This window comes from Labrus mixtus, chromosome 9 (genome assembly GCF_963584025.1).
Source record: "Labrus mixtus chromosome 9, fLabMix1.1, whole genome shotgun sequence".
Taxonomy (NCBI): Eukaryota; Metazoa; Chordata; class Actinopteri; order Labriformes; family Labridae; genus Labrus; species Labrus mixtus.
Window position 1 is genome coordinate 10,924,699 of NC_083620.1, and position 25,819 is coordinate 10,950,517.

General features: G+C 38.6%; 1 protein-coding gene across 1 annotated transcript in view; it reads left to right on the forward strand.

Moving 5' to 3' along the window:
* Window positions 1-25,819, forward strand: part of kcnab1a (potassium voltage-gated channel subfamily A regulatory beta subunit 1a) — a 66,369-nt gene that overhangs the window by 15,853 nt on the left and 24,697 nt on the right. The window contains exon 2 of the mRNA XM_061046238.1: window positions 18,810-18,853. Coding sequence (XP_060902221.1) covers window positions 18,810-18,853 — 44 coding nt within the window. The remainder of the gene's footprint in view (window positions 1-18,809; window positions 18,854-25,819) is intronic.

Here is a 25,819-nt window from a genome sequence, read left to right on the forward strand (position 1 = left end):
TACTATTAAGACTAGAACTTGATTACTAAAAAATATAAACATTTACAAACTAAATTATAAGCTATAACTGTTGAAAGAAGTCAATGTAGTTTTGCAGACACCAAGTTAAAAAACATTTTTTTTTCAAGAAACACAGCAGTATAATGTAAAATGATTGGCAGTCAAGTAAGAATACTTTCCTGTATGGGATTGGTTGAGATGAATAAAATATGCATACATCTTCACTTTAAAACATTAACCTACAGCACTCAAGATGATCCCACACATCTTCCCATTTCATCCTGTCCTGTTAAAAACCTGTGAAACATTTCTAGATCAGTATCTGTGATAATAATGAGGCAATTTTTTTGTCTTCTTGTCACCTGCTTTACACACAACTCTTTTTAAAGAGAGGGAGCTAATGAGCTAGGGGTTAAAGTAAAAGAAACGACAACAGAGAAGGGTGGAGAGACTTTTAGGAGGACAGCTTGCAATACAGAATATTCTGTTGCTGGACAGAGCCAGGGTGCAGCAGTGCCGTGCACGGCCGAGCGAGCAGCGGGGCTGTATTGTGAATAATGCAGGATGGAGTGATCCAGCAGGGTTTACTGAGTTTGGTCTACATGAACTAATTCATAGCTCACATGCTGTACTGATGCTGCAGCTGTTCCTGCAAACTGATAAGAGTGAAGTAAGGAGGATGAATTCCATAGTTGTGAAGAATGGAAGGAGAGATCTTTTTCTTTTACTTTTTGCTGCCTTCATTTGTTCTTTATCACAATATCGATGTTTCACCTACAGAAAACGTGCAGTTGTTCCAGTGGTTAATGAGTTGCTAATGAAGCCGGAGATGTGTTTTGATGTTGGGGTTGTTGTTTGGATTGCCCAACCTACAGATGTATTTCAATCTTATTGTATTTCTGCAAAGGTCATGTTGTTACAATTTATTTAAGATGTGATTTGTTTCATTAACCTTTATTAAGCTTACAATTGAATCAAGAAGCTGAAGTCATCTGTTGATCCCTGAAGGGATTTAGTTATCACACAGCAGGGGGGACAGAAGGGCTGCATTTAGCTGCTTTGATTGGAGGTGCAGTCTAAATGTAACACATTAACCACAGTATCAGTTTACACAAAGACAATATATACAAAACACAAATAATATTATCAAAAATCCTGTCCAATCTTTGATTGACACATTGAACAAGCAAACAAACAATAAATACATTTTTCAGCCAACCCTGTGTTCAATATGTATGCTGTCAAAAAAGTAATCTCAGTAAACAAAAGAAATATTGTTCTTTTATGTGTAAAAAACACTGCAAGAGTCTGAACTCTGCCACCCTCTGCTTTTTGAAGGCTGCAGCTGCTGTCTCCTTCATGAAAACCAAGAAAAAAACTTTCTCTGTCTCTCTGTGTCTTTGTACTCAACTCTGATTTATGGGTCCTGTATTTAACCCTAGCAACCATCAGTTCTGTATGATTATTGGAATCTATCAAGGAAGATAGTTCACTTTATTTAATCTTTGTTGAGGGCCATTCATGAGCACAATAAAACAGTGATTAAGACTATAAAACTGAAATAATGTCAGTAATATTCTGCAGACAGAGAGAGGCTGAGCATTTATGGTTCACAACATTTTTCTGACAATTATTAAACACCTAATTTTAACTGTGTGTGTGTAACTGGTACAGTGTGTGTGCATGTTTCTGTGTGCTTAGGTATGGTATGTTTGTGTCACATGTAACATTATATTTGCCTGCGCTGTGTGTCAGGTCTATAAAGCAGTAACTCCATCGCAGCGTTTTTTTGGGCCACTGTTCTCTACGATTTATTGATCGTTTCCCACACACTCCAGCTCCTCAACATCCTTAATGATGATCAGAATATCTGCAGGCTCTGACTTTTCTTCACATCACATGCGCACTGTGAATGTAATTCAATCTTTGCACTTGTTTTTTTTTGTCTGTGAGATTTGTGAATGTGTCTGCTGATGTTCCCACTTCTGAGTCCCACTCAAATAATAGTCTTTGTATCTGTTTGTTCTAGTTTGTGTGTGAATGTTTATGAATATGGATGTTTGTCAGTGTGTATGAACTGGGTCATGTTTCACTGTGTCCAGTTTATTTAAATCTGATGATCAAAGGCTGAATATCAAACTGAGTATATTCTCCTTTAATATTTACCAAACCTAACTAAACTGCTTGTGCGTGCGATCTTCAGCAACAACACTGTCAGCAGGTCTGTAAAATGGTTAAGTTGTAAATAAGGTTCTTCTTTATTTAAATAGGCAAACATTACTGTTCTCACGGGACATCATTAAACAGATTCCGATGTAATTAACAGCTAAACATAACAGCATACTCTTTAAATACGAAATGACGTTCCCTTAACTTCAGTAAACACAGTCACAAGATCAATTCTAAAGTATATAAACACTAGCATCAGGCGTTTGGAGCTATTAAGGCTCTGTAAATCCTGGAGTGTTATCTTTTTCAGTTTTTCTATGTGCAGAGTATAAACCAACTCGCATGATAAACTGCAGCTGCTTCAGAATGTGAGCCTCTGTCCTCTGTCATGCAACCACCTGTGCTTTAGTCCAAGTGAGACAGTGATAATACCAACAGAGCCAAACATGTGTTTAAGAGCGTGTTATCACCATATGTTTATACAGGTCAAAGGAGAAAGATAATGACTTTGGTAGCAAGCAGAACTTAATGAGATTAAAATAAAGATAGAAAAGAAATCTGACAGATGCTCATGTTTAGCCTTTTTCTTCACGTATGTTTTGACATGAATGGTTAGTTTTCACTGAATTTAAATAAAAAAATTGACTTGAGCGCGTATAATGCTTTTTTAGTCTTCTGACTACTCAAAGCGCTTTTACACCGCTGGTCACACCTACCCATTCACACAGTGATGTCAGAGGCTACTATTTAAAGTGACCATCATAAGTAACTAATCCCTCCACATTCACACTCTGCCGATGAAGCAGCGGGAGCAATTTGGGGTTAAGTGTTTTTCCAAGTACACATCGGAGATGTTGGAGCTGGGGATCGAACCCCCGACCATCTGATTGAGACACGACCGACTCTACTGAGCCACAGCTGTCTGGCTAATAAGTGACACCAAGTCTTTTATGCTTTGCTAAAGTCACTTGGACTATTTATTTGATGCAGAATGAAAGGCTTTAACTCACTCAGTTAGATTTCATTTGACTGTAAGATAAGAGGGATCTCTGTACGAGCTCCCCAGCTTTATGCAGCTGAATCCGGTAATTAGAAGCACAATAAATATGACATAGCATGGTTTTATTAATTGTGTTTGACTTACACATTGAAAATGCATGTCCTTTTTGGTAGCAGACGGGGGTTGAGGGTTACAAGAGTTGCGGTTAGCTGCCAGTACATATGAGTAGGTTTCAAATGCAACTTTATTTGTAGAATCCTACTGAAGTTTGATGCCTCAGTGCTGCATTGAAGCATCCCTTGTTGGCTCTACCATCCATTCATGTGATGCTGGTGTGAAACAATGATTCTCTAATGTAATGGCCATGATTCAGTAGATGAAAAAAATGCTGATCTTTCTAAATAATTAATTAGAAAACTGGGGTCAGTTTCCGATAGACATTGACTCAATATTGTCTCCCTACTATAATCTGCATTCATTAGACCACTTGAATGGGAGGTTATGTTCGATGGTTTGATTGTATCTCTCAGTATTGTTCTCACTGTAGTAATGTATTCTTTGCACCAAACTATTCCCAAAAGCATGTGATGTCTTATGAGGGTTCTTTCTATGCGTATAGTTAACAACAATTGTCATTTATGGATTCATGTGGTACCATGGAAATGACATTGAAAGGTTAAATGTTCTCTTTCCATTCAAACACTGAGTCACATAATGACAATGTAATGTAACTCAGCACCCCTCAAAGCTAGGTTTAATTCCCAACAGTATATACAGTAAATCAGAAAGAGCCCACTTTGCATATGACAATCAGAAATGCAAGCTTCAAGAGAAAAATGTATGCAGGGAAATATTTTTATAAAGTCAGAGTAGAACAACTTTTCATGTTTTTAAACATTATGACCTTGTGTTCTTATCTTACAAAGATTTTTTAAGACCTTGATAAATGATCCTGGACCCATACGTCACATATGTCTAATTTGTGTTTTAAAACTTGTATACTTTGATTAATTGTATGCCGTGAAAGATAGCACATCTATTGCATGTCTGTTGGTCCAAAGGATCACTCCTTTTTGTTCTTATGGTGAGGATTATTTCCCTTTTTGTGTGTGTGTGTTCATTCCTCTCTGAATGTTTATGTGTGGGAAAAACATCCTCATTGTGTTCAATGTGTGTGTTTGTGTACTCACATGTATCTCTTTCATTGATTGAAGTTATAATTAGTGTAATTAATGACCCAATAGGATTAGTTAGATCAAGGGTCTCTTGGTTTCTGCTTAGCCTTCTAGTATTTGCTTCCTTACTAGTGCGTTATTTAAACTTGTGTTTCGACTTTAAAGGAAACTGCAGAGGAAGTTTGACTTTTAGCTTGCAACCCACTGCATATTTGCATACTATAATACACTTTGCCTTGCTTGAGGGCATATTGGCAAGAGGAGTATGTGATGCTAGTTTCATATCCTCTCATGTATCTCCATTCAGTTAAAGAATCTTTGTGTTGCTGCAGTCTCGTCCACCTCCTTCTGTCCCTGGCTGCACCCTGAATCCACCAAACTAACCATGTGTTCCCGTTTACAACCACCGAGTTGCTGCTCAGGTGCAATATCAGGCAGACATATTTTTGGACCTTAGACAGAAATTCCTGCTGAGTTTTGTTTCACTCCTTTGGCCTGGCAGACTTCCCTGTCTCTCTAATTGATTCTTCCTTTTTTTTTTTTTTACCAGGCACAATGCAGAGTCATCACTGCAAGAAGCTGAGGATTCAGTCTGTATCAAAAGATTGACCTTTGAGAATACATTGTGTACCGTACTTAATCACTGCATAAGAGTCAAATATTTTGTCAGCAGCTTGTTAATCCTCGTTTGGTTTCTGAGAACTGAATGCAAAAAGACTCACTAATCCTTATTAAAACTGGAGGAGTTCATTTCTGAGCCTGAAAAAAGATGATGTTTATAGTGCAATTTTAAATCATTGGGAATCTGATGTGGCTTGAAGTTTATAAAAGTAAAGAATGAAGAACAGCCTGTTTGTGTTACGCTGACACGTAACAGTTAAATACAGACTCATTTGGCCTGACAACGTTAAATTAAACTACTTCATGTCTTGTCATCCAGCAGATTGTCTGACCAGCTGCTCATGTTCATTTAGTGGAAGTGCAGATCAGCATGCTTTCAGAGCAGGCTGAGAGCTTGATCCTGTACAAAAGATTCACTGGAGATTCAAAGATAACATAGGAGGATAATTGCACTGCAGGACCAAACCAGTCAAAGGAATCCAGGCTGAACAGTTTTATAAATCCTCTGTACAACTTTCAAGGTCCCCAAATTGATGAAACTTTCGTTTTGCACAACTTTGTTGAATGTTATATGCAGTGCTTACACATCACTGTAAAACCAGATCATGGCTTTTATGTTCACAAAGAACAAGTATCAAATCAAATATTCAGATAAACTTAATTATTTTCAAACCTGAGACCTGTGTGTGTGTGTGGGGGGGGGGGGGGACTCTTGGAATTGTTATTTTACACTGAAGCTGTTCAGTTGAAACCACAAAACCTGTAGCATTACATCACAGAATCTATGCATTAGAAAGATGTCTATAACTAAAAACTCAAATTCACAATTTTATTTTTAGCACATCGTCCCCACAGTAAAAGAACAACAGGCCACAGCACCTTAAGATATGCTGCTTTTTTTATGTTTGGTGCTAAAATCCAATTCTGTTTGACACAGCAAGATCACAGACAACTTGTCTTGAGGTATTTATCACAAATTAAATCAAATCAATAGCCTACATACATTTTGACTTTGATTTGGCCAAATGTTGAAGTTAATTCTATTTTATTTTTAAGTAAGTAATCCAACCTACAGTTCCTTATGATGTGTATCATTGTTTAAGATTATGGCTGTACTGTGTTGTTGTCACATTGCAGATGGATGAAAGGCACTGATTTCAAAATAAAGTCATACATTTATGAGTTAAGTAATTTTCTGTAGCATCCCTCTCCTTCAGTGCAGCATTGATGTCATTTCTAGTGCAATAGCTTTAATCTATTTATAATCTTTTCTCATTTTATCAGTCTGACTGAGGCAGACAGCCGGTAATTGTTCCTTTAATTATGAGAGAATGGTCAAATTACGCACTAAATGCTCCCTTTCCTGTGAACGCGAGCCTGTAGCAGAAAGCCTTAGTTAACAGAGTAAGTTCATTACCAGCTTTGTGACATCCAGTAGCTCCAATTACAACTTCAGGCCTTGTTCAGTCTGCGTAATGAAAGTCTAGGTGTATTGAGTATGCGTCATGGTACCCTTCTGAAGGGAAACACATCCTTAACCTTGCATCTTTGTTTTTGTGTGTAATAAATACATGGTAGGTCAAACCTGTTTGTGAAAGATGTGAGCCAAAAATAATAGACACGTAACCCAGAATGGCTCCCGCTGCTTCGTCGGCGGCGAATAAATGTGTATGAATGGATTAGTTACTTCTGATGATTCCATCAGTGTGTGAATGGGTGTGAATGTGTAAGTGTGACATGCGGTGTAAAAGCGCTTTGATTAGTCAGAAAAGTGCCATATATAAGCTCAAGTCTATTTACCATTTACAAGTATGAAAATAGCTTTTAATGTCTTTTTTATCTGATTGAATGTAGACACATGAATGATTCTTGGTGTTTGCACACTTACACAAAGCTCCAGAAAACCCCCTATGGGTGTGAACATAACAAACACATTTCTCCCTCCAACTTTGAGAGAATGCATTAAATAATTCACCGTTCACAAGCAGGAAAGGGGTGGTGACGTTTATATCCTGTGGCACACAACCATAGACTGTATGCATGCCACTGGTGTGATCTCCATCTACTTAATGAAACTGCCTCATTATGTTTTCTGTTCGCCAGTATGTGCCTCTTCGTTCTTTTAGTGATATTTTGAATGTTTCAAACTACTCACGTCCGCCACTTCCATGTCATTCATTCTATGCCATATCTTCCCCCTGGGAAATGATCAAAGCTACATAATTAATGCAAGTTGAACATATAAAAGCAAAAACCCTCCCCTGCCTAGTAACACAGTGCTCTGTCACTCAGCAGTAGCTCTCAGTCCATATAAAGCCAGTGTAGGTTTGTATTCAGGTCTGACACATTATAGAATAGTTTTGATGTCTCCAAGTTAGCAAATATTTGATTAAGAAAGTTATTACTGAAAAAGAGAAAAAGACGTGAAAAAAGTGCTGATGTCAATTTGAGAATACCTGAACCTTTTACACACATAACAGCAATGACTTTATACCCAAATATTAGGTAGTTGGGGTTGCAAAGGTAGCCCAAATTGCACTAAAACCAAAACATCAGGTATATTCATAAACAAAAGAAACCATCAAATATACATTTCCCTTAGATAAGAGTCACTTGCTCTGTAAGGATACTCAAAACTTGAGATGAATTCCAAACAGAATTTAGGAGGATTCGACCAAAAGTGAAGCTGCCTTAATGCCTTTCCTTGAAGCCGAACATCGTCATTCGCACTGAACTTTGCATTAACTTTTTAAATATGATATCAGGTCTAAAGCAGGTTGTTGCACTTTCCTAACCAGGGCAGAATATTGTAGTTATAACATTTTAAGGAGAAGACCTACACAGCCTGGGAAAAAGGTGTTTCAGTTTGCTGCTCCGTGTGCTTGAAAAAAAATCACAAAAAGACCTGGTACTTAATGAGCTGGTCTCATTGGACGCGTTCAAGAGGATGTTAAATGACTTGGCGGCAGACACATCTGGCTGTAGATGTTCTGCTGGATATATTTATGGTTGTACTTGATCTTGACAAATCTTGTTATCTCACTTTACAAAAGAGCAGGTAAAATACCTTACTCTGTGATATATTATCTACAAAGACCACAGTAAGTATTTACCTGCGGTTTGGTCAATGGCATTTCACTACATGCAAAATAAAAAAAAACGCTTTCATTAAACCATTAATTGATTAATGCATCAAGGTTTCCCTCCACGTTTTGGTCAGTAAGCCCAATTGAACAGCTGGAAAGCCAAAGGGATCGTTATGTTGCAGAATCTCTTACTTTAAATGCCTTAAAGCAGTGAGCATGTGTTTGCTCACTGTTTCATGTCTCGTGTGTGAGTGTGTGTGTGTGTGTGTGTGTGTGTGTGTGTGTGTGTGTGTGTGTGTGTGTGTGTGTGTGTGTGTGTGTGAGTGTACAGTCCAGGCATCCATTTTATTTCTTTTACACATAAAGAACGCATAACAATGCTTTTCTGTTCTGAAAAAAGTGTTTTGTTCATCATGCGCGAGCCAGTGTATTGTTCCACTTTCTGCTGCGGTTTTGAAATCTTAACAAGTTTAGAATATAGAACAAGCAGCTCCTGTGCCGTTGTCATTTTACCCCTAAGCAACACTTCACTGTGTGTTCGATAACATCCATATCTCTGAACTCAACAGAGGTTTACTCAGAAACAAAAATCAGTTCAAGCAGCAACAAAAACACAGGTTTCAGACCTTTTAAAACAAAACTTCAACCAGATATTCTGCACAAGTTTGCTTTGTTTTGCAGCTGTTTGAAACACCTTGGATTTCCCTCAGCAACTCTGAAAATTAAAGTGAAATTCATTATTGTGGAAAGCAAGTGGATGGTGGATGATGGATATCAGCTTGGTTCTGTCCCGGCAACATGATTAAAAGGACATAGCTGTGGAAAGCAGCTGAACAGCAAGGCCACTCGACAGCAACTAGATCAGAGACTTTGGCAGAGTGATTCAGTCCTGAAATGTGAGGATCTTTGCCCACGCAGCCACTCTGAGTCACTGCAGGCACATATGGGTTGGTCTTGCTCTTGTCTTATAGTAACCATTCAACAGCTCACACACACACTAATGTATAAACACACAACAGTATGTGAAATGCCTTCCACTCAGCCTCTCATAAGAGCCAAGAACACCATTACACATGTACAGACACATGACCGTTTGTTCTCAGAATATGAAGCTAATTGTGGGTAATTTGCATTTTGAGTACCTATGTTCATGAAAATTTGCCTCAGGAGAGAAATCAAGTGCTTTGTGTATATATTACATAACAAAGAGACCACCGGGAAAGCAGTTCTGTTTGACATAGCTAAAGGGATAGAGGTGGCTACATAACAATCCAATTTTCCTCTCGGTGGTATGTTTTTAATGAGGGGGTTGAATAACAGTGCACCGTAGACGTTTATTATTTTCCTATCAGAGAACTGAATACATTCCTCATGTCCCTTTAACTTGCCTACCTGTTCTTCTTACAGGATTTCTTCTGGCTGTAAGGTCAATTATCTATTACTGCGCTGGCCAGAACACATTGAGCAGGTTTTCAAGAAAGGAAATATGTTTTGGCTACATGGAAGTGACAAAACAACATCATATCTGTGGTTTATGAATGCTTAGAAAAATATGTATTATTGTACAACAGGTTAAATTATTTGGTGATCAGATTTCACATTTGACGACTGAAACGTTTTGATTGAAAATTTTGGCATGGTGTTACAAGATTTGTATACTAAAAGAAGAAAAACTTAACAACATGTGGAGCAGATGCTGCAGCTTGAAAGGTAGTAAAAAGGTGGGGTTTTCTTTTGCCCTGAACAGTCAGAGTGATAATTGTTATCACAAGTTTAAGAACGGCATCAGATCACAATGAAGTAATATGTAGGCCTATGAATTAACCAATGCACTCTGTGTTTATATGAATACATTCTCTAGGTGTGTATGCTGTTAAAAAATGTCTTCGGGTTGCAGAAAGCCAGTGTCAAGTGAATGAGTTCATCTTGCTGTTTCTGTGAAGTTCCTTATTTTTTATAGGTGATTAAAGGTGGTGTTGAAGTCATTTAGTCCTGAGAAAAATGCTTGAAGAGACACATTTTGTACTGTTTTTCTTATAATATGTTGTTGATTTCATTATCACATGCTGCAATCTTCCAGTCACTTGGGTGTTGTACGCCCTAAGGGACATGTACAGCACAGCTGTTATCTCACAAGCTCACATGTGCTCACAGGTACCACTATAAATCAAATATACACAATTACTGACCTCGTCACAGTATATATTGCAGCTGCAACTGTCAAGGTGTCAAAGGACTGATTGGCTATAAGTGTACTTCCCAGCGGCAGCGGTTCCATTCGTAGTGTTATCTCGCCCTGCTTGCTCGCTGACAGCTTTTATATTACTCCCATACACAGGCTGCTGTATCACTCTGCTGGTACGTAGGATTTGAGAACCATCCCCCTCATTTCTTCACAACCCCCACCCACTCAGTCTTCAGGCTTTGATAAGCATGAAATAGCCCTACTGCTGAGATTGCTTTTTAGTTCATAGAAACAGTTTATCCCATATGGATGCAGGTACAGACACAAACAGGCACAACATACAAGCAGATGCATGCATAACTGAACGTGTGCACATATGTATTCAGTTATTATGTATGCATGTGTGCATGACTGCAAAGGCATGTTCACACAACTACATGGGCTTACATATTGCTTACTTTTCAATTTCATTTCAAGGAAATGTCTTTAAAGCACTGGCAAAAGGTGAGTGACTGTTGTGGGGTTACAGCCTGCAGGATATTACAACACATCGATAACATGGTGGAGGTGAAGGGGGAAATTCCCTCTGTGGTTTATTGGTTAGTTGTCTTATTGGAGCAATGATACTTGGAAAACTAATGGTATGATTTTATATATCAATGTTCAGTTGAAAAATATATGTAAAAGACGCTGTCAGCATAACAAGTTAATCCTGATTAATTAAGGTCTGATTTTTTTTTTTTAAATCCCGATTAAAGGCATGCTATTTTGTCCCTTTAGGCGCACCGTGAATAAGGCCCTGCAGTGTGTCATGGCTTTGAAAGGCTGATTTTACTCTAAATACTCCTAAACAGCTCAGTTGACGAGTCAAAACTGATATCCACCCTTAGACATCAAACACGACACTTAAGCCTGACTCTCACTGTGCGATTTATCCCCGATTGTATAAAAGTCTGGGTGGCATGTCAGCTCACACTGTACGACTGAATTGTTTATGACGCCTGACCAGACCTTTAGATTTATGTGCTCACACTGTACGACCTGATTGTCGGACACGGCCTGAGAGCTCACACTGTACGAGTGAAATCGAGACGGAACGTTGACAATTGTTAATAAAGTTTAATTTGAAAACTCCAACGGACGGCGGTTGGTGAAAGAGAAGGAAGTGAAAGTTGTTGTAGGATAGAGGAAAGTAGATACAATCGTAGATATATGGATAAGTTTCAGAAAAGTGCTGCACTGATGATCTGTACCAAAAAAAACAACAACAAAAAAAACGTCGGGTTTGCGTCCTGCTGCTGGTCGCCATGACTACATTATATAGTAGTCAGACACAACATGACGAAATCGTCAAGATTTTAAATTCTAAATATTAAACATGTTGTAAATAAATTGGTCGCCGGGCAGATCGGGGACTTTAAAATTGGATCTTTGTACCACTCACACTACAAGATAATCTGTGCAGATAATCGGCTCCGAGCATCGAGCTGTTTTCATTTAGATTTTGATCCAAAACAAGTTCCTTTTTCCGTGGCTAATTAAGTGTTGTAACTTCTTCTATCTACCAGAAAGTTTTATAAAAGCAAGGTTGAATTCAAACAAGTAAAGCACTTTCAGTTTAGACATTATAAACGTTCAAAATAAAAGCCTAACAGTTTTATTTTTAAATACAAAATAATGGAATTTCAAATATGGGATTTAAACTGGGATCGATCGCGATTATATTGAAATTCAGCAATTAATTGCAGTTGAAAATAAATTATCGTTTGACAGCTCTACTTAAAACATAAGTAAACCTTGAATTGCTTGGGAATTCTTTGCTCTATTGTGTATTTATACAAAAATAATACAGCATATCCTTTTGATGGTTGAAACAGGATAAACTCTCTGTTTGTTCGATTGATGTGTTGTAGATCAGGTTTAATCTCTCGGTATACGTTTTTGTTGTTATGGGGAAAGACATGATCATTAAACTTAGAGAGGAAAAAACTGATTGGTATTCAACTTATTTTAGAGTGTGCATCCACAAGATGCTGTTGCCATAGTAATAAAATATCCTTATGAATCTCATGCAATTAAGTAGTGATGACTTTGCTGAAAACTTTTTTTCTACAGCAACACTGACATGTTAATAATTCAGATAATTCAAGAGGAAAGTATTCACAAGTGTGTCTGCTTACCATTATCTTCTGCTAGCTACCTGATATCAGAGGGAACATGTATAATAAACTAAGAAAAAGGGTCAGTGTATGGTCAGAAGGTGAAGGAGGCCAGTTGAGAGGCAGCAGGTGATGTGAGAGTGGGGAGTGTCAGTTATCAGATCACTATCAACAATGATCCATCACTATTTTCTCTGCCGCCAAGTGTGTCGTTATTGCACGCCTAAGTGTTAGATACCAAGTGGTGCATAATTAATCACTATACACAACCATACAGTTTCCCTCTGGAATCAGTGCTTTTGGGATATGTAGTTCCAAAGGTTCAGTTTATCAGCATCGTGTTGGCTCTTTTCACTTTCTGCTCACAAGTTATTTTTCTTTCGATTCTTTCCCCTCATTCGTTTTTTTTTTTTTTTTAACGTCCATTCGGCCAACATATTTACATTAACGCTCACACAGCTCTTATCACTTGTCAGGTGGGACATTTATTAGCGAGTTTTCAGCGTTCTCAGCTGTATTTCACTGAAAATGTGAATAGTTGGTTTTCTCAGCAGATCTGTTTTCATAATCAATCATCGCCTCAATCTCCCTCTCTTGATTACTCACTCAATTAAATATGGAGAGATAATTAGTCCGCACAACATGATAATTATCTGCAGATGGCTCTCTTTGCATCTGAATTGAAGTCATTAACATATAGGAGCCTTTTGCCAGCAGAAGATCTTGTGCCAATATATTATTACAACTTGATTGATTGTATCGGATTCTCTTTCCCTAAATTGCAACTATACAAACTAAAGTAATATGAATATTACATTCTACTGTTGTCCCTTCTTTCTAACATGAACAGACCTCTGATTTGGCCCACTTGGTCATGTAAAGGCTGCAAAAATGATACATGAGTCTTAGGACTCTGAGGTCTGATGGGTTTCTAGGAGAACAACAAAAAACAAAAAACGTTAACAGCAGCTATGAGACAAAAAGGAGGAGTTCTTCTTTCTTTCTAGTTGTTTGCTAAACTGCTGCATGTATCGGGAATCTTGACAGGCATCACAAGTTGAATATGTTAATGGTTGTGATCGATTTGTGCAGTAGAACAACCGCAGATTTTTGATGTTTTTAAGGTGTTGGCAAATGGATGTAAAAGAGAGTCAGGAAGACAGTCTGTGTGATGTGAATGATGCCGACACATGTTTCCTCAGTATCAGATCATGATAACAATATTGACATTGAATAAAGTGAGAGGGGGAGACATAAAGGTTGTTGAGATGTAGGGAGTAACAATAGAGTAGTGTAGGTCAAGCAAACAAGACTTTTATAACTTGATAGACACATCGAATTACATCAAGAATACAGTCAAATAAAATGGTGAGGGCAGAAAAGGAAGAGAAAACTGTGAAGCAACTTCTCGTAGAGGCTTATAATGTTATGAAGACCTTGAAAGAAACATGAGGCCCAGCAAGGTATCTACTGCCATCTGAATATGGTGTGACGTGTCGCCATAGACATAGCAAGGTGTGATGCCAGAATTTAAGTGATTACCGTGACATGATAACCTACTTTATCTGGAGCTCAGGTGGCCTTAGGCATGCACTTCATACCTTCTTTTGTGTCCCCTATCTCCCAGTCTCATTCGCTCTCTCTCTGCCACACACACATGAGCAGAGGCACGCACACACACACACACACACACACACACACACACACACACACACACACACACACACACTCACTCTCACTCACACAGACTGTTTTACACTGGATGGAGAAGTGTGTCAGACGTTCTCCTGTGGCCCGTAACTGTTTTTCAGAAGCGTAAACAGCAATTTAATGTTCATTTTGAAAACTGGCCACAAAAGTGAAAGCAATCCCTCTGGAAGTCATCCACCAAATCACTAAAGGAAAAGCACACCCACAAATAAAACACTTTTATTAAGTAAACCCAGAAGAGCAGCCAAGTCATTTTCTATGCTGTGCTAGTTTTATCAGAATAAAGCATGCACGCAATACCCATTACTGTGTCAATCATTTAAAAAAAGGGATAAGGTAGCGTTTTTGAACCGAAAGTGTGAGACATTTAGAAACATGAGTGTGTATACATAAAACATAAAATCATTAAATGTGACACTCACCTTCATGCATGTTTTGATTGTTGTATACACACACCAGTGTTTGTCTCACTTCCTGAAAATCTGCAGAATGTCAGATGGAATCATTTATTTTTCATGTCATTACAAGATGAATACACATAGAAAGATTTAATCATGTGCCAACACCTTCTTAGCCTTCCTAGCAAACGTCCAACTGCGTAGTAAACACTAATTCTGCTTTAAATGCAGCCTGGAAGCAAAATCTATTTATTTCTTCCTGAAATCTTCCCACCCACCCATCCATCCATCCAACCCCCCTTCCAGGCATGAACGAGGTTATGGGCAAATAAGTGACATGACAGAGCTGTGGTGAAGACGGTGAAAACATGCAGGAGACAAATAGTGTGTATTTTGGCAGATGAAGAGAGAGGATGATATTGCCATAGTACCCGGGGTATTAGAGAAAGTCATTACTGTCTATCACCGGGCAAAAGAAGACATGTTGAAGTGGAGATAAATAGCCTTTTGGAAAGGGAAGGCTGGTTATGGTAGATGTGTTTGGTAAAGTGGCTATGAGGGTTCATATTTCAATAAATATTTGATGGGTAAAGACGGCTGCGTGAGCGTGTGTGTGTTTAGAGGTGGGGGTTTGGATATTTTCATGTGTGGCTATAAGTGTTTGCATATCTGTTTAAAGCCATATGAAATAGGTTTTAAATGAGGAAAATGATCACATTTTCCCTCCATCTCTCATGTGGCTCAATCTTATTTTCTTCTTCTCTGCATCATTCCCTCAATCTCATCTGTTCTCCTCTTTTCACTGTAGCTCTTTCATCCATCTTGCAATCTATCCCAGTGAAAGCTGAATGGGGGGTGGATGTATTGTGTAGGTTCAGCAGTCTCTGGGCCAACCAAGCTGAACTGAGAAAAGTAATTTGTTCCTTTATTACTTCAGTCAACATGGGAGAAAAAGGTCAAACAGTGAATAAAAGAAAGTAGACCCAACTGTTCCGCTTCATCCCTTCATACTGTAACATGATTAGCAGTGAATGCATGTTAGTTAGCAGCTGCACAGAGGGCTTACGTTTATTCTGTAATCTGCTCATTGAAGTTTGTTTTAGAAAGTAACCTTGAGAAAGAGAGTGACGGTCGGCTTTAAGTTTTGAGAACCATATGCCAGACCTGACAAACAGAACTTAACTCTATGTTAAGTGGAGAGTTAAACATTAGCCATGAAAACGATCACACCGTCACTCTGTCTAAATTGACTGTTGGTTATTATACCACTCATCACAGCGGGAAGGTTTTTTTTGCTTTGTTAGGAGATCTGTCTCCATCTGCTGCAGCTCCAGCCAAGCTTTTCTTCTAGTACCTGAAATAGAGTTCACCTGGACTGTAATCATTCACACAGCTCACAGTCCCGGCCAGGGAACAGCGACATCATCATTAATCGCTGGCGGGGCATCCAGTGCCTGACTCAGCGCCTCCAGTCTCCATCATCCAAATTTTAAAAACTGTCTGACTTGACCATAGGCAGACCTTCACTTTAAATGTTTTAAAGGATTATCTTCAGCATAAAAAGCAGACTTGCATTACTTTTTATCCATACTTTTCTAACCTGCTCGCTTCTGTTCAAGGTCACTGCGGGGGCTGAAATCAGTCAAACATTCATTAAAGTTAATGGATAGCTGTCTTCACCTTACTTTGATAATCCACTTTATGATAATCCATTAGGACCCTGAAACTACTAAAATACTACTATAGAAATGATAGCCTGATCCATAATGTTAAATTGCTATCACATGTATTAATACATTATTATCTCCTGCTGAGCTAAAGTAACTCCTGTTCTCTGTTCAAGAGCACCTTCTCCAAAATGTTGGTGTCCTCTCTGGATGTTTTGCTGTTTACAGATTATCCAATGCATCATCCAAAAATTGATTTGCTGAGGGTGGCTTAATGTTTTTTTTACAGCCAATTAACTATTCTGATATTGAAGGTTATAGAGGTGACATGTCAGCAATGAATAATCTAAGTGGTTTTGACGGCTGAGTGAAAGTGGAAGATTGCTGAAAGCTGTGAATAATGTACTCTTCAATCAATACACAAGGCTGAGCCCGCAACCAACACTATTTTAATGAGGCCATATACATGTTTTTTATGCAAACTAAGAGAATTATATAAGGATCGAATTGAAGTTTAACTACTTTATAGGGGAGTTAGCAAAGGTTTATTAAAATGTTTAATTTTCTATTTTTAGTAAAGTGGAGAAAACTATCTACAGGGCCTTTTAATGCATGTCCCTGAGGACCAGGCTTTCAAACTTTAGCTGTTTCAGCAAGATGCAAATCAAATTGAAAAACAAAACATTTCTTTTTTTCAGGAATTAGTGGCGTTTTCTTTTTTTGTTTTGTTTGTTGTTTGTTTTTTTTAGAATGCAACAACACTTTTTGTGCCCTAAAGGAGACAGATATATTATCTCCACTGCTATGCACTTTAATATGCACTTTAAGTATCATGATCTTTACCTTAAGGAGTTGCACAGACCTTAACTGTGACATAAAAAGTTTATCAGTACTCACCTGCTTTTGTCTTGGAGAAGCCTACATAGTGTGAGTCACAGAAGTTTCTTTCTTGTTCCTCTTTTATTTCCCCTGTGTGATTAATGAATAGCACGATTGGAAATAAAAATGACAACATGATTTTTTTTTAAAGATCGATTCTAAGGATCCCTGAGCCAGCAAAAACAGCAGACATAACATTGAGTTAACTGGTCTCCCTGGAAAACTGTGCCACCTGTACATGCTGGTGAATTGGAGCAGCGGTTATAGCTCAGCACCTGCTCAAAAAAACAGAAGTCTGTTCTAAAAGTTTGTGTGTGTGTGTGTGTGTGTGTGTGTGTGTGTGTGTGTGTGTGTGTCCTGTAGCATCAGATAAGTCATCCGTCAATGGACGCTCTTTCAGTACATGACATGACAGCCCAATAACTGTTCGTCAAGCTTGATTGCACATGGCAGGGATCTGCCAGTCAGTCACAATACAGGAACAGACAGAAAGGACTACTGTAATCTGAGAGTGCAACTCTGCCTCTCCCAATGTCAAGCATCTTAAAGTTTGTTTTTGGTGTGAGCAAAACCGATCTGTTTTTGGTTTACTCCAACCAATGCCATGACAATAATTACATGTGAAAGAAATGTAGCGACTAGAAGTTATAAAGAACCTGATATTTCCCTCATTAGTGGAGACCAAAATAGATCTACAAAGGGAATGAATATTGATCTCAGATTTGCTGTTTAACAAAATACATTTTTAACAATTATCTTCAATGGTTTAATGTCAATGATATGGTATTAGTAAAGTAAAAGTGGAGGTAGCAATAGAAATAATGATTCTATTTAATAAATGTTTTCACAATAATAGTTTTCACTCTTCTCTGAGTGATATTCAGCTGAACAGGGTTAAATTGCAGATACTCTGGCCAATTTAGATAGTGTACAATCAGCATATATGTTGCTTAATGAGTTTGCAGTGGCACTGGCAGGTGTGGGTTTATGGAAGGGGGGGACTAATTACTGTATACTTCAAGGGGATTCATATACATCAAAGAAGCAGAGATTGTGTGGGGTTTTAATGACACCTAAGAAAGCTATTAGCAAGCTAATTATATGTGTTCAATACCTATAAGACATGCAAGTGCACACACAGTCACAAACACACCTTACCTCCGCCAATATACAAGCTTTGGTTTTCATGGAAATGCTCCACTATTGCTGATGCTGTTTAGATTGATGGATTCCATTTTACCTGAACAGTGCTTTGATTAGTTTTTTTTTTCTTGATTGTCTTTGTCTCTCCTGGTTTGTTTCCTTCCTGCCAATCGGAAAGTATCATTAAAGGGCCAATAACCAACTCTTTCCACTCTGATTCCTCCTTATACATATAAGCCAGATGGATGGTTGACGGTGTTAGATCCTCCACCTTGAGGTCCAGAAAGTAGATATTCAATTTCCTGTCATGGAGCTATTTTGAGTACTGTCAGGTCGCCATGTCTGATCAGAAGCAAAGCTGCATTCAGCCTTCTATATTTATAAAAGGTCTGTTTGCTATTCACCTGACTGTGAGTCGTCTCTTCATGATGTTCATTTTCAATGTCAAATCCATTACAGGAGGACATTTTCAAAAGGATTTCTACTCTTAATGTAATTGAGTTCACGGTTGTTATTGGTTTCATTCGAGGATTGAGGTCAAATACAGGCGTGCAATGTTGGTGTGTATACATGAACAGTACAAGAAATGTGATTTTTTTTCTTTTCTTTTTTTGCAGGAACCTTGGAAAGTCAGGACTCAGAGTATCTTGCTTAGGACTCGGTGAGTAGACTCTCTCTGCTTTACCAGTTATGATTCATCTAATTATCAGTTATCAAAAACCCTCTTTACAGACTATCTTTATAAAATCTGTTTTTATAGCAGCATGTAGAACATTTGTAGTTATTGACCAGCTTTGCATTAAATATTATGAAAAATCCACTTTGACAGTGTTTTTGAACATACTGTATATTTGGGTAACTTGAGTGTCTACCGACCCACAAAATTTTAAATAAACCCATCCAGTCCTTTGTTTGTGGAACACAAACAGAACACAGAGAAAAGTCTTCTGTTTCAAATTTTGTCACAGTGGGATTCTGGTAAAAGAAAATACCCTCCCCTCCCCTGATATCTCCACTCATGGACTCCATCCCCCAGCCTAGAACTAAACCTTTGTGCAGGTCTAAACATTTTTAGGAGTGATGTCTATCGGGAAAACTCATGGGGGGGGGGGTCATTACATTTAAAGAGACACACACCAAAATGGAGAGTTCTGAGAGAGCTGGTTCATACAGGGTCACAAACCTCTTCAGGTGCTTGATTCATGTTATATTTTGACCAAAGCACAGCACAGATGTTTCATTTAGACCACAGGAGACTGCTTTAAAAGGTTGAAAAGAAGTATAATATGTCCCCTTTAAGTCATTTACAATATTGTATGAAGTCACCTGGCAAAAGTAAATCACACAACATTATTATTCAAAATTGGGCTGGCAGTTTAACTATTATTTCCAGTCCTTTTTATGTTGAAAGCAACAAGTCTACTGCTCATATAATTTAATAACATCTTTATTGCACGAACACACAAACACACACAAATACACACACACTGACATAAATAATCCGGTTTACTTCTAGCCTATAAAAGAGTGAACTGACTGTTGCCTCAGTTGGTATTTTTCCAGCAGAGGTGTTTATAGTGTATGCGTGAGTATGTGTATGTGCCAGTGTTTGTGTGTGTGTGTGTGTGTGTGTGTGTGCGTGTGTGTGCGTGCGTGCGTGCATGCGTGTGTGCGTGTGTGTGTGTGCGTCCGTGCGTGTGTGTACATGTGCGTTTTTATCCATGTGGGTTGCCTATTAGAAACCTTCACTTCTCATAAAAAGACTCAAAGCCACCTCCAACTCAGCTTCAATATTTAGTATAAGAGTGGGAAGAAGACAACACACACACCTAAATCTACACATACACACACACACACACACACACACACACTGGCACGCACTAAGAGCATCTATTCCTGTCACCATGGAGAGCTCTCAAACAATAACAAAAAAATATGTTTGTGTGTGTGTGTGTGTGTGTTCGTGTGTGTGTGTGTGTGTGTTCCTGGTTTTTGTACACCAAAAATATTAGTCCAATGTTCCCTTTCTCCATTATCAGGAGAGCTCGTGGTTAGGACATACAGAGTGTTGGACTACATTCCCCATCATTTTAGTACCATCATTAACTGTTTCCAGGCCTGTGAGGTTATCAAGTCTCCATACATTAACCGTTTAAAATGATACCAATGTAATTGAAACATAGGCCACCCCTTATGTATGTTTTAATATGAGATGATTACAGAACTGTTCAGTGGTTCAAACCGGACAAATATGAGATGTTTATTTATTAGATGGATCTTTTTTGTCTTCAGTAGTTGGGTTTTAAAGGTTGTGGTTCTTCATCACACAAACCAAACTGACATCATTCATACATTAAATAAGGTTTTTAACCAAGAATGGAAAACTGAACAATACCCTCAAATGATTCTGAATGTTGGAAAGCAAACAGACTGACTGAACTTTAATGAAGGCTTATAAATCATTGAATCATTTAGTACTGTACTTTTGCAGGAAATCACTTTGTTCTAAGATGGAAGTGAAAGTTTAATAATCTTCATATAATTTATTCCTGACAAAATATTAATTCAGTTATGTAGGTTCTTTCGAGTGTGATGGATCGAAGCACATATTTTACAATTCCTGCTTGACTGATGAACAGAATCCTTAAATGAAGTATGAGATATGTGGTTAATTTATACATTAAACCACAGTTTCGTTTTTGAAGTTTGAGAGAAAAACTGAATCATAACAAACTCAGCATCCCAGGAAATTAAATATTAATAAGTCTTTTCCTATGAAATTTCTGGTGGAAAACCCATGGAAAAGCACGGGAAGTTTCAGCTGTCCAATATTATTTAAAAATGTGATGTATCTTTTTGAGAGTAAACTCCACAACTCTCATGTCGTCCTGAGCTGTTAGAAAAGGAAATATGTTTTTTTATACGTAACATTTTGCTCAACATCATGATGATAACTGCTGAAGAAATGTTAATGTAGAAACTTTAATAAGTTGGTCACTTTTAAAAAATAGACTACATCTAAGAAGTGTCGGTTTCACAGTCAGACCTGCAGGATTCTCGTGATAAGAGAAAAGCCCTTCCTCCCCAATCTCCCTGTGAAGAGGAGACTTTGAACAGTATATAAACCAAAACCCGAAATCTAGTTCTTAAATGAGCGCTAGTCTTTTCCCCAAAGCACAGTAATCAGCGTATGAATCTCTGCAAATGTGATTAGTTAGTGCTGATGGGAAGCCTGATACTTTACTGCCCCTGCGATCTATACTGAGTGTGTGTGTGAAGGGCTGAATGTGATATGTAGTGTAAAGTGCTGTTAGTGGTTGTAAGACTAGAAAAGCTCGACATAAGCGCAGTCTGTTTACCATTAATCAAGCTTTTTGGACCAACTTTTCTATAGTTAGGCACAGTCGCCCTGCTGTAGAGTATTTGTCGACCATCCCAATTTAAGACACTTTGTTGTCTCCTCAGTAACATCTGCGAATGGGTGCTTCCTCAAAGTCTGTCAAAGTTTGTTTTTGATTTGAAAAACTTTCCTCTTGTTCTTGTTTTAACATAAATGGTTAATGCAAAGTGCTTTTCTAGTCTTCTGACTGCACAAAGCGCTTTTTACACCGCAGGTCTGCCTACCCATTCACACTACATTCACACACTGATGACAGAGGCTGCTAACTAAAGTGTCCATCAGTATCAACTAACTCCCAATTCATGCATGTATCTGCATACAGTAGATTGTTGTATAGATTAGATGCCTCCTATGGTGCCTTTTGGTCATCTGCAGGGTCGTCAGCTGGAAACTAGCGTTCACTGATGTTGATGGGGGGGGGGGGGGGGGGGGGGGGGGGCAGTGGCATGTTGGGGACATCTCCCCGCCACCCCCTGCAGCTGCCTTTATAGCGGTGTTAGACCCCAACTGATGTCCTTCCTCTGGAGTCAAAGCTAGCTGGTTTTCTCTGCCTCTTCTGCTAGCTCCCTCAATGCTTTGCACAGGTTTGAACCCGTCATGTAAGCACCAGGGAGAAGTTGGACAAGTGCCCTGCTGGCAAAGCCTCGGCATCAGACATTTATATAAAATTTCGATACATAAAAATATTGTTTATTGTTCCTTAATTTGGACGTTTGAGCTTCAGTATGCAGAATGAGAATGAAGAGTTTAACAGTGAAAAAGGAGACAAACAACTGAAATGTTCTCCAGAAAAAATGTAGAAAAGATGCTTTTCAAAACAGTGTATGGCCTGCTTATATAAACTCCCTGGCGGACTCTCAGGCCGGTTAGTGCTAGTGCCCCAGGTGGCTCATGGTAGACAGAGAGGTCTGACACAAACTGGCTGAGCTGAACGTTGCAAAAAAACAGTCAGCACCAGCTGTCTGCCACATGCTGTACTCAGGGTGGACATGATGCTGGCAGGGGAGAGGTAGAAGACAGGGAGCAGGATGTTTAATGTTCAAAAGCCAGTTTTTGGGTGCCAAAATAGATAATATTGCAGTGTGTGTTGCATATGGCTATAATTCTTACCACTCTGCCCTAATGTTACAGCAAATGTCAGAAAAAAAGTACACACCTGCTATATGACTAACAAAGCATTTGGCAGAAAAATGCACACAATCATATTTGTGATTCAGTCATTTGTTTCCATTTGTCTCTGGTTGGGTGAACCACAGTCAGGAGGGGGAGGTAAGGTCACTGTGGCATGAGTCTGAACATTTAAAGAGCTGCTCTGCAACAGCATGATGAAGCCCCGAGAGAACAACACTGGCCTGATTTCTATAATGGTTTATTCAACTGAAAGATTATTTCTTTATACAAGAAAGTATACAGTTTGAATCATGTAAGAAAGGTTTGTTTTTATAACTAAACATCAGATTTAAACTGATTTATTTTGAAATTGAAAGACTACAAATGTGTAGTATAAATCCTTTAATTTTGAGTGGTATTAACTTTGCTTGCTGGATTATAGTTTCCAGGTGCATCCAAGACCCAAGGCTGTTCTTAAAACTTTGAAGATGGCAAACGATATAAAGTATCACAGTGTTATGTAATCACAAAAAATATACACATTCCCCTTTAATGGAAAGGCTGGCTTACAGCCTTTTTGTGCTGGATCCCAAAAATCAGTTTAATTATTTTTGTTGGCATGATGGAAACAAGCAGAGATGGCTTATGTTTGTCTGTTTTTTTTACCTTGAGTATACCAAATCACAAAGCTTGTGGACCATAGAAAACGTTCAACTATGTGATACTCAATGAGGTTGAAGAGCAAGTCTGGTGCATTAGCTCCATCCACCCACTCAAGCATACCAATACTGTAGCTGCTGGATGATTGAGAATATCTCGTTGTCACATGGTATTGTTTCTTTAAATAATGCCAGAAAAACATCATTTGTACTTCGCTACAGCACAGCATTATCAGTGGGCCGTTGGCTGAATCATGTTACGTCATTCAGCAGTATTTTGACTTTAATGTTACAGCATTTACAATGCTAACTGACACTGTTGGAGTGCACTAAAGAAGAGCTAAACCCTGGCTTTCAGTTTTAATTTATGTTCAAAAAGAATATTATGCAAGTGTATTCAAATAGAATCTGTTTTTTTATGGTCCAAAGAACCATTCATTTCTCATTTCTATATCATTTGTCATACACCGATTCCAAAAAAGCTGGCAACTTTTGATGACTTTTCTAAACATTGCCATCTATACAAGAAGATACAGTTAAAATATGTAGTAAAAGCCAACCAAAAGCTGCCTTATCTTTTAAAAGTTGTTTTAGTCATTTTCATTTTGAATTGCTTCTCCAGTTATTAACTTCTTGTTGATTTAAAATCTAAATTGAGTTCAAGCATGAACTAGCATTTCTTTTCAGCCCATTACAACCTAAGATTCTCAGTTTTGCTGCAATAATTTGTAATCCTTTTAAAAGACAGACACCCCCCCCCCCCCCCCCCCCCCCCCCCCACACACACACACACACACACACACACACACACACACACACACACACACACGGTATTCATTCTGGGTACTTCAGGAACATTGTCTTTTCAATGCTGGGTTTTTGAATTTGCTGCATATGCTGTGTGCTAATGAAGGACATAAACTGAATAGATAGTTGGATTAGTATTCTACACCCATCGTTATTATGCCAGAGATGGACTGCAGGACAGAGGGAGTGGTGATGAGATGTGAGGAGAAAACTGAAGAGGAAATATCCCACTCCTGACTTTGCGGTTTATCGTCTGTCCTGACAGGCTCCATCTTTTTCACTCTCTGTCTTTCTTTCCATTAACTAAACTGTCTTACTCATCATCTTTATTGAAACTCCTCCCTGACTCCCAAGAAGAAAAAAAACACATTTTGAGACATTTTAGAGATAACCAAAATCAAAAACCAGAGGAATAAATGACACTTCATTTTAGCCAACATTGTTCTGCTTAATTCCTGCACTCACCCTTCACTTTCTCTCAACCCCACAAAACCTCAACCCTTCCTTCTCACTCCCTCCCCGTGGATGTTGTTCTCCTTGGACCCAGCTGCTTGTTTGAGCAGCCTGTTATATGGTTTAAAAAGGTTGGATAGAGGTTGAATCTGAGCTCAGGCAAGATCAAGAGGGCTTGACACACACACACGCACGCACGCACACACACACACACACACACACACGCACGTACACACACACACACACACACACACACACACACACACACGCACGCACACACACACACACACACACACGCACGTACACACACACACACACACACACACACACACACACATGCACACACACACACACATACACTCAAACATTTCTGTGAAAATGTAATCTCTGGTTAATAACCATAATAACCAAATTCACTGGAAATTCATATCCAGTATTTCTGTTCCACTAACAATAAAAAAGCCAATAAGAAGATATCATTGCAACCAACTTGTTGAAAACGTCATGTGCTGTATGTGTAAAATGCTTCTCTGTCGATAACAGAAATACTTTTCACTAGTTAATTGAAACTGAATTGATTTATTGAACAAAGACTTTATTATCCCTGGGGGGCCCAGAGAGTGGAATAACTGATTAGTGAAGTGATTAGTAAAGTCATCATGACTCGGCACATGCAGGGTGCAGCTAGAGATTAGTCATTCACTGAACACAGTTAACAGACACACTGACTGCAGGGAAGTCCGTGTGACTCCACCGTGCTGTCAAGAAGACACATGCTATCACCAATCACGCTACAGTATAATTGGTTGTTCAAACCGGCTGCTTGTGTGTGTTTGCACGGGTTTGCATGCACAAACCCATTTTAATTGGCTGAAAGAAGCAGTGCATAAGTCTGCATCAGCATTTCCTGAAGCATCAGTACTTATATGTGAACTTGTTTTTCCTTACAACACAATATCTGCCACACGCAGTCCAGGTCCATTCCTACTCTGGGGGGGCTTTCTGCAATGATGCAGTGATACTGAGAGTTGAATTCTTAAATTATTTTTCCCAGCGTTGGCTGTGTGTTGCACTCTGGTACTTTTGCAGGAGAGATCAGCATGTACAAGAGTCTAGTTCCCTCTTTGACTTTTTCAACTTTTATATCACCCTTATCACCGTATCCTTTTTAGTTTTAGGGTTCAGTCTAATGCAATTA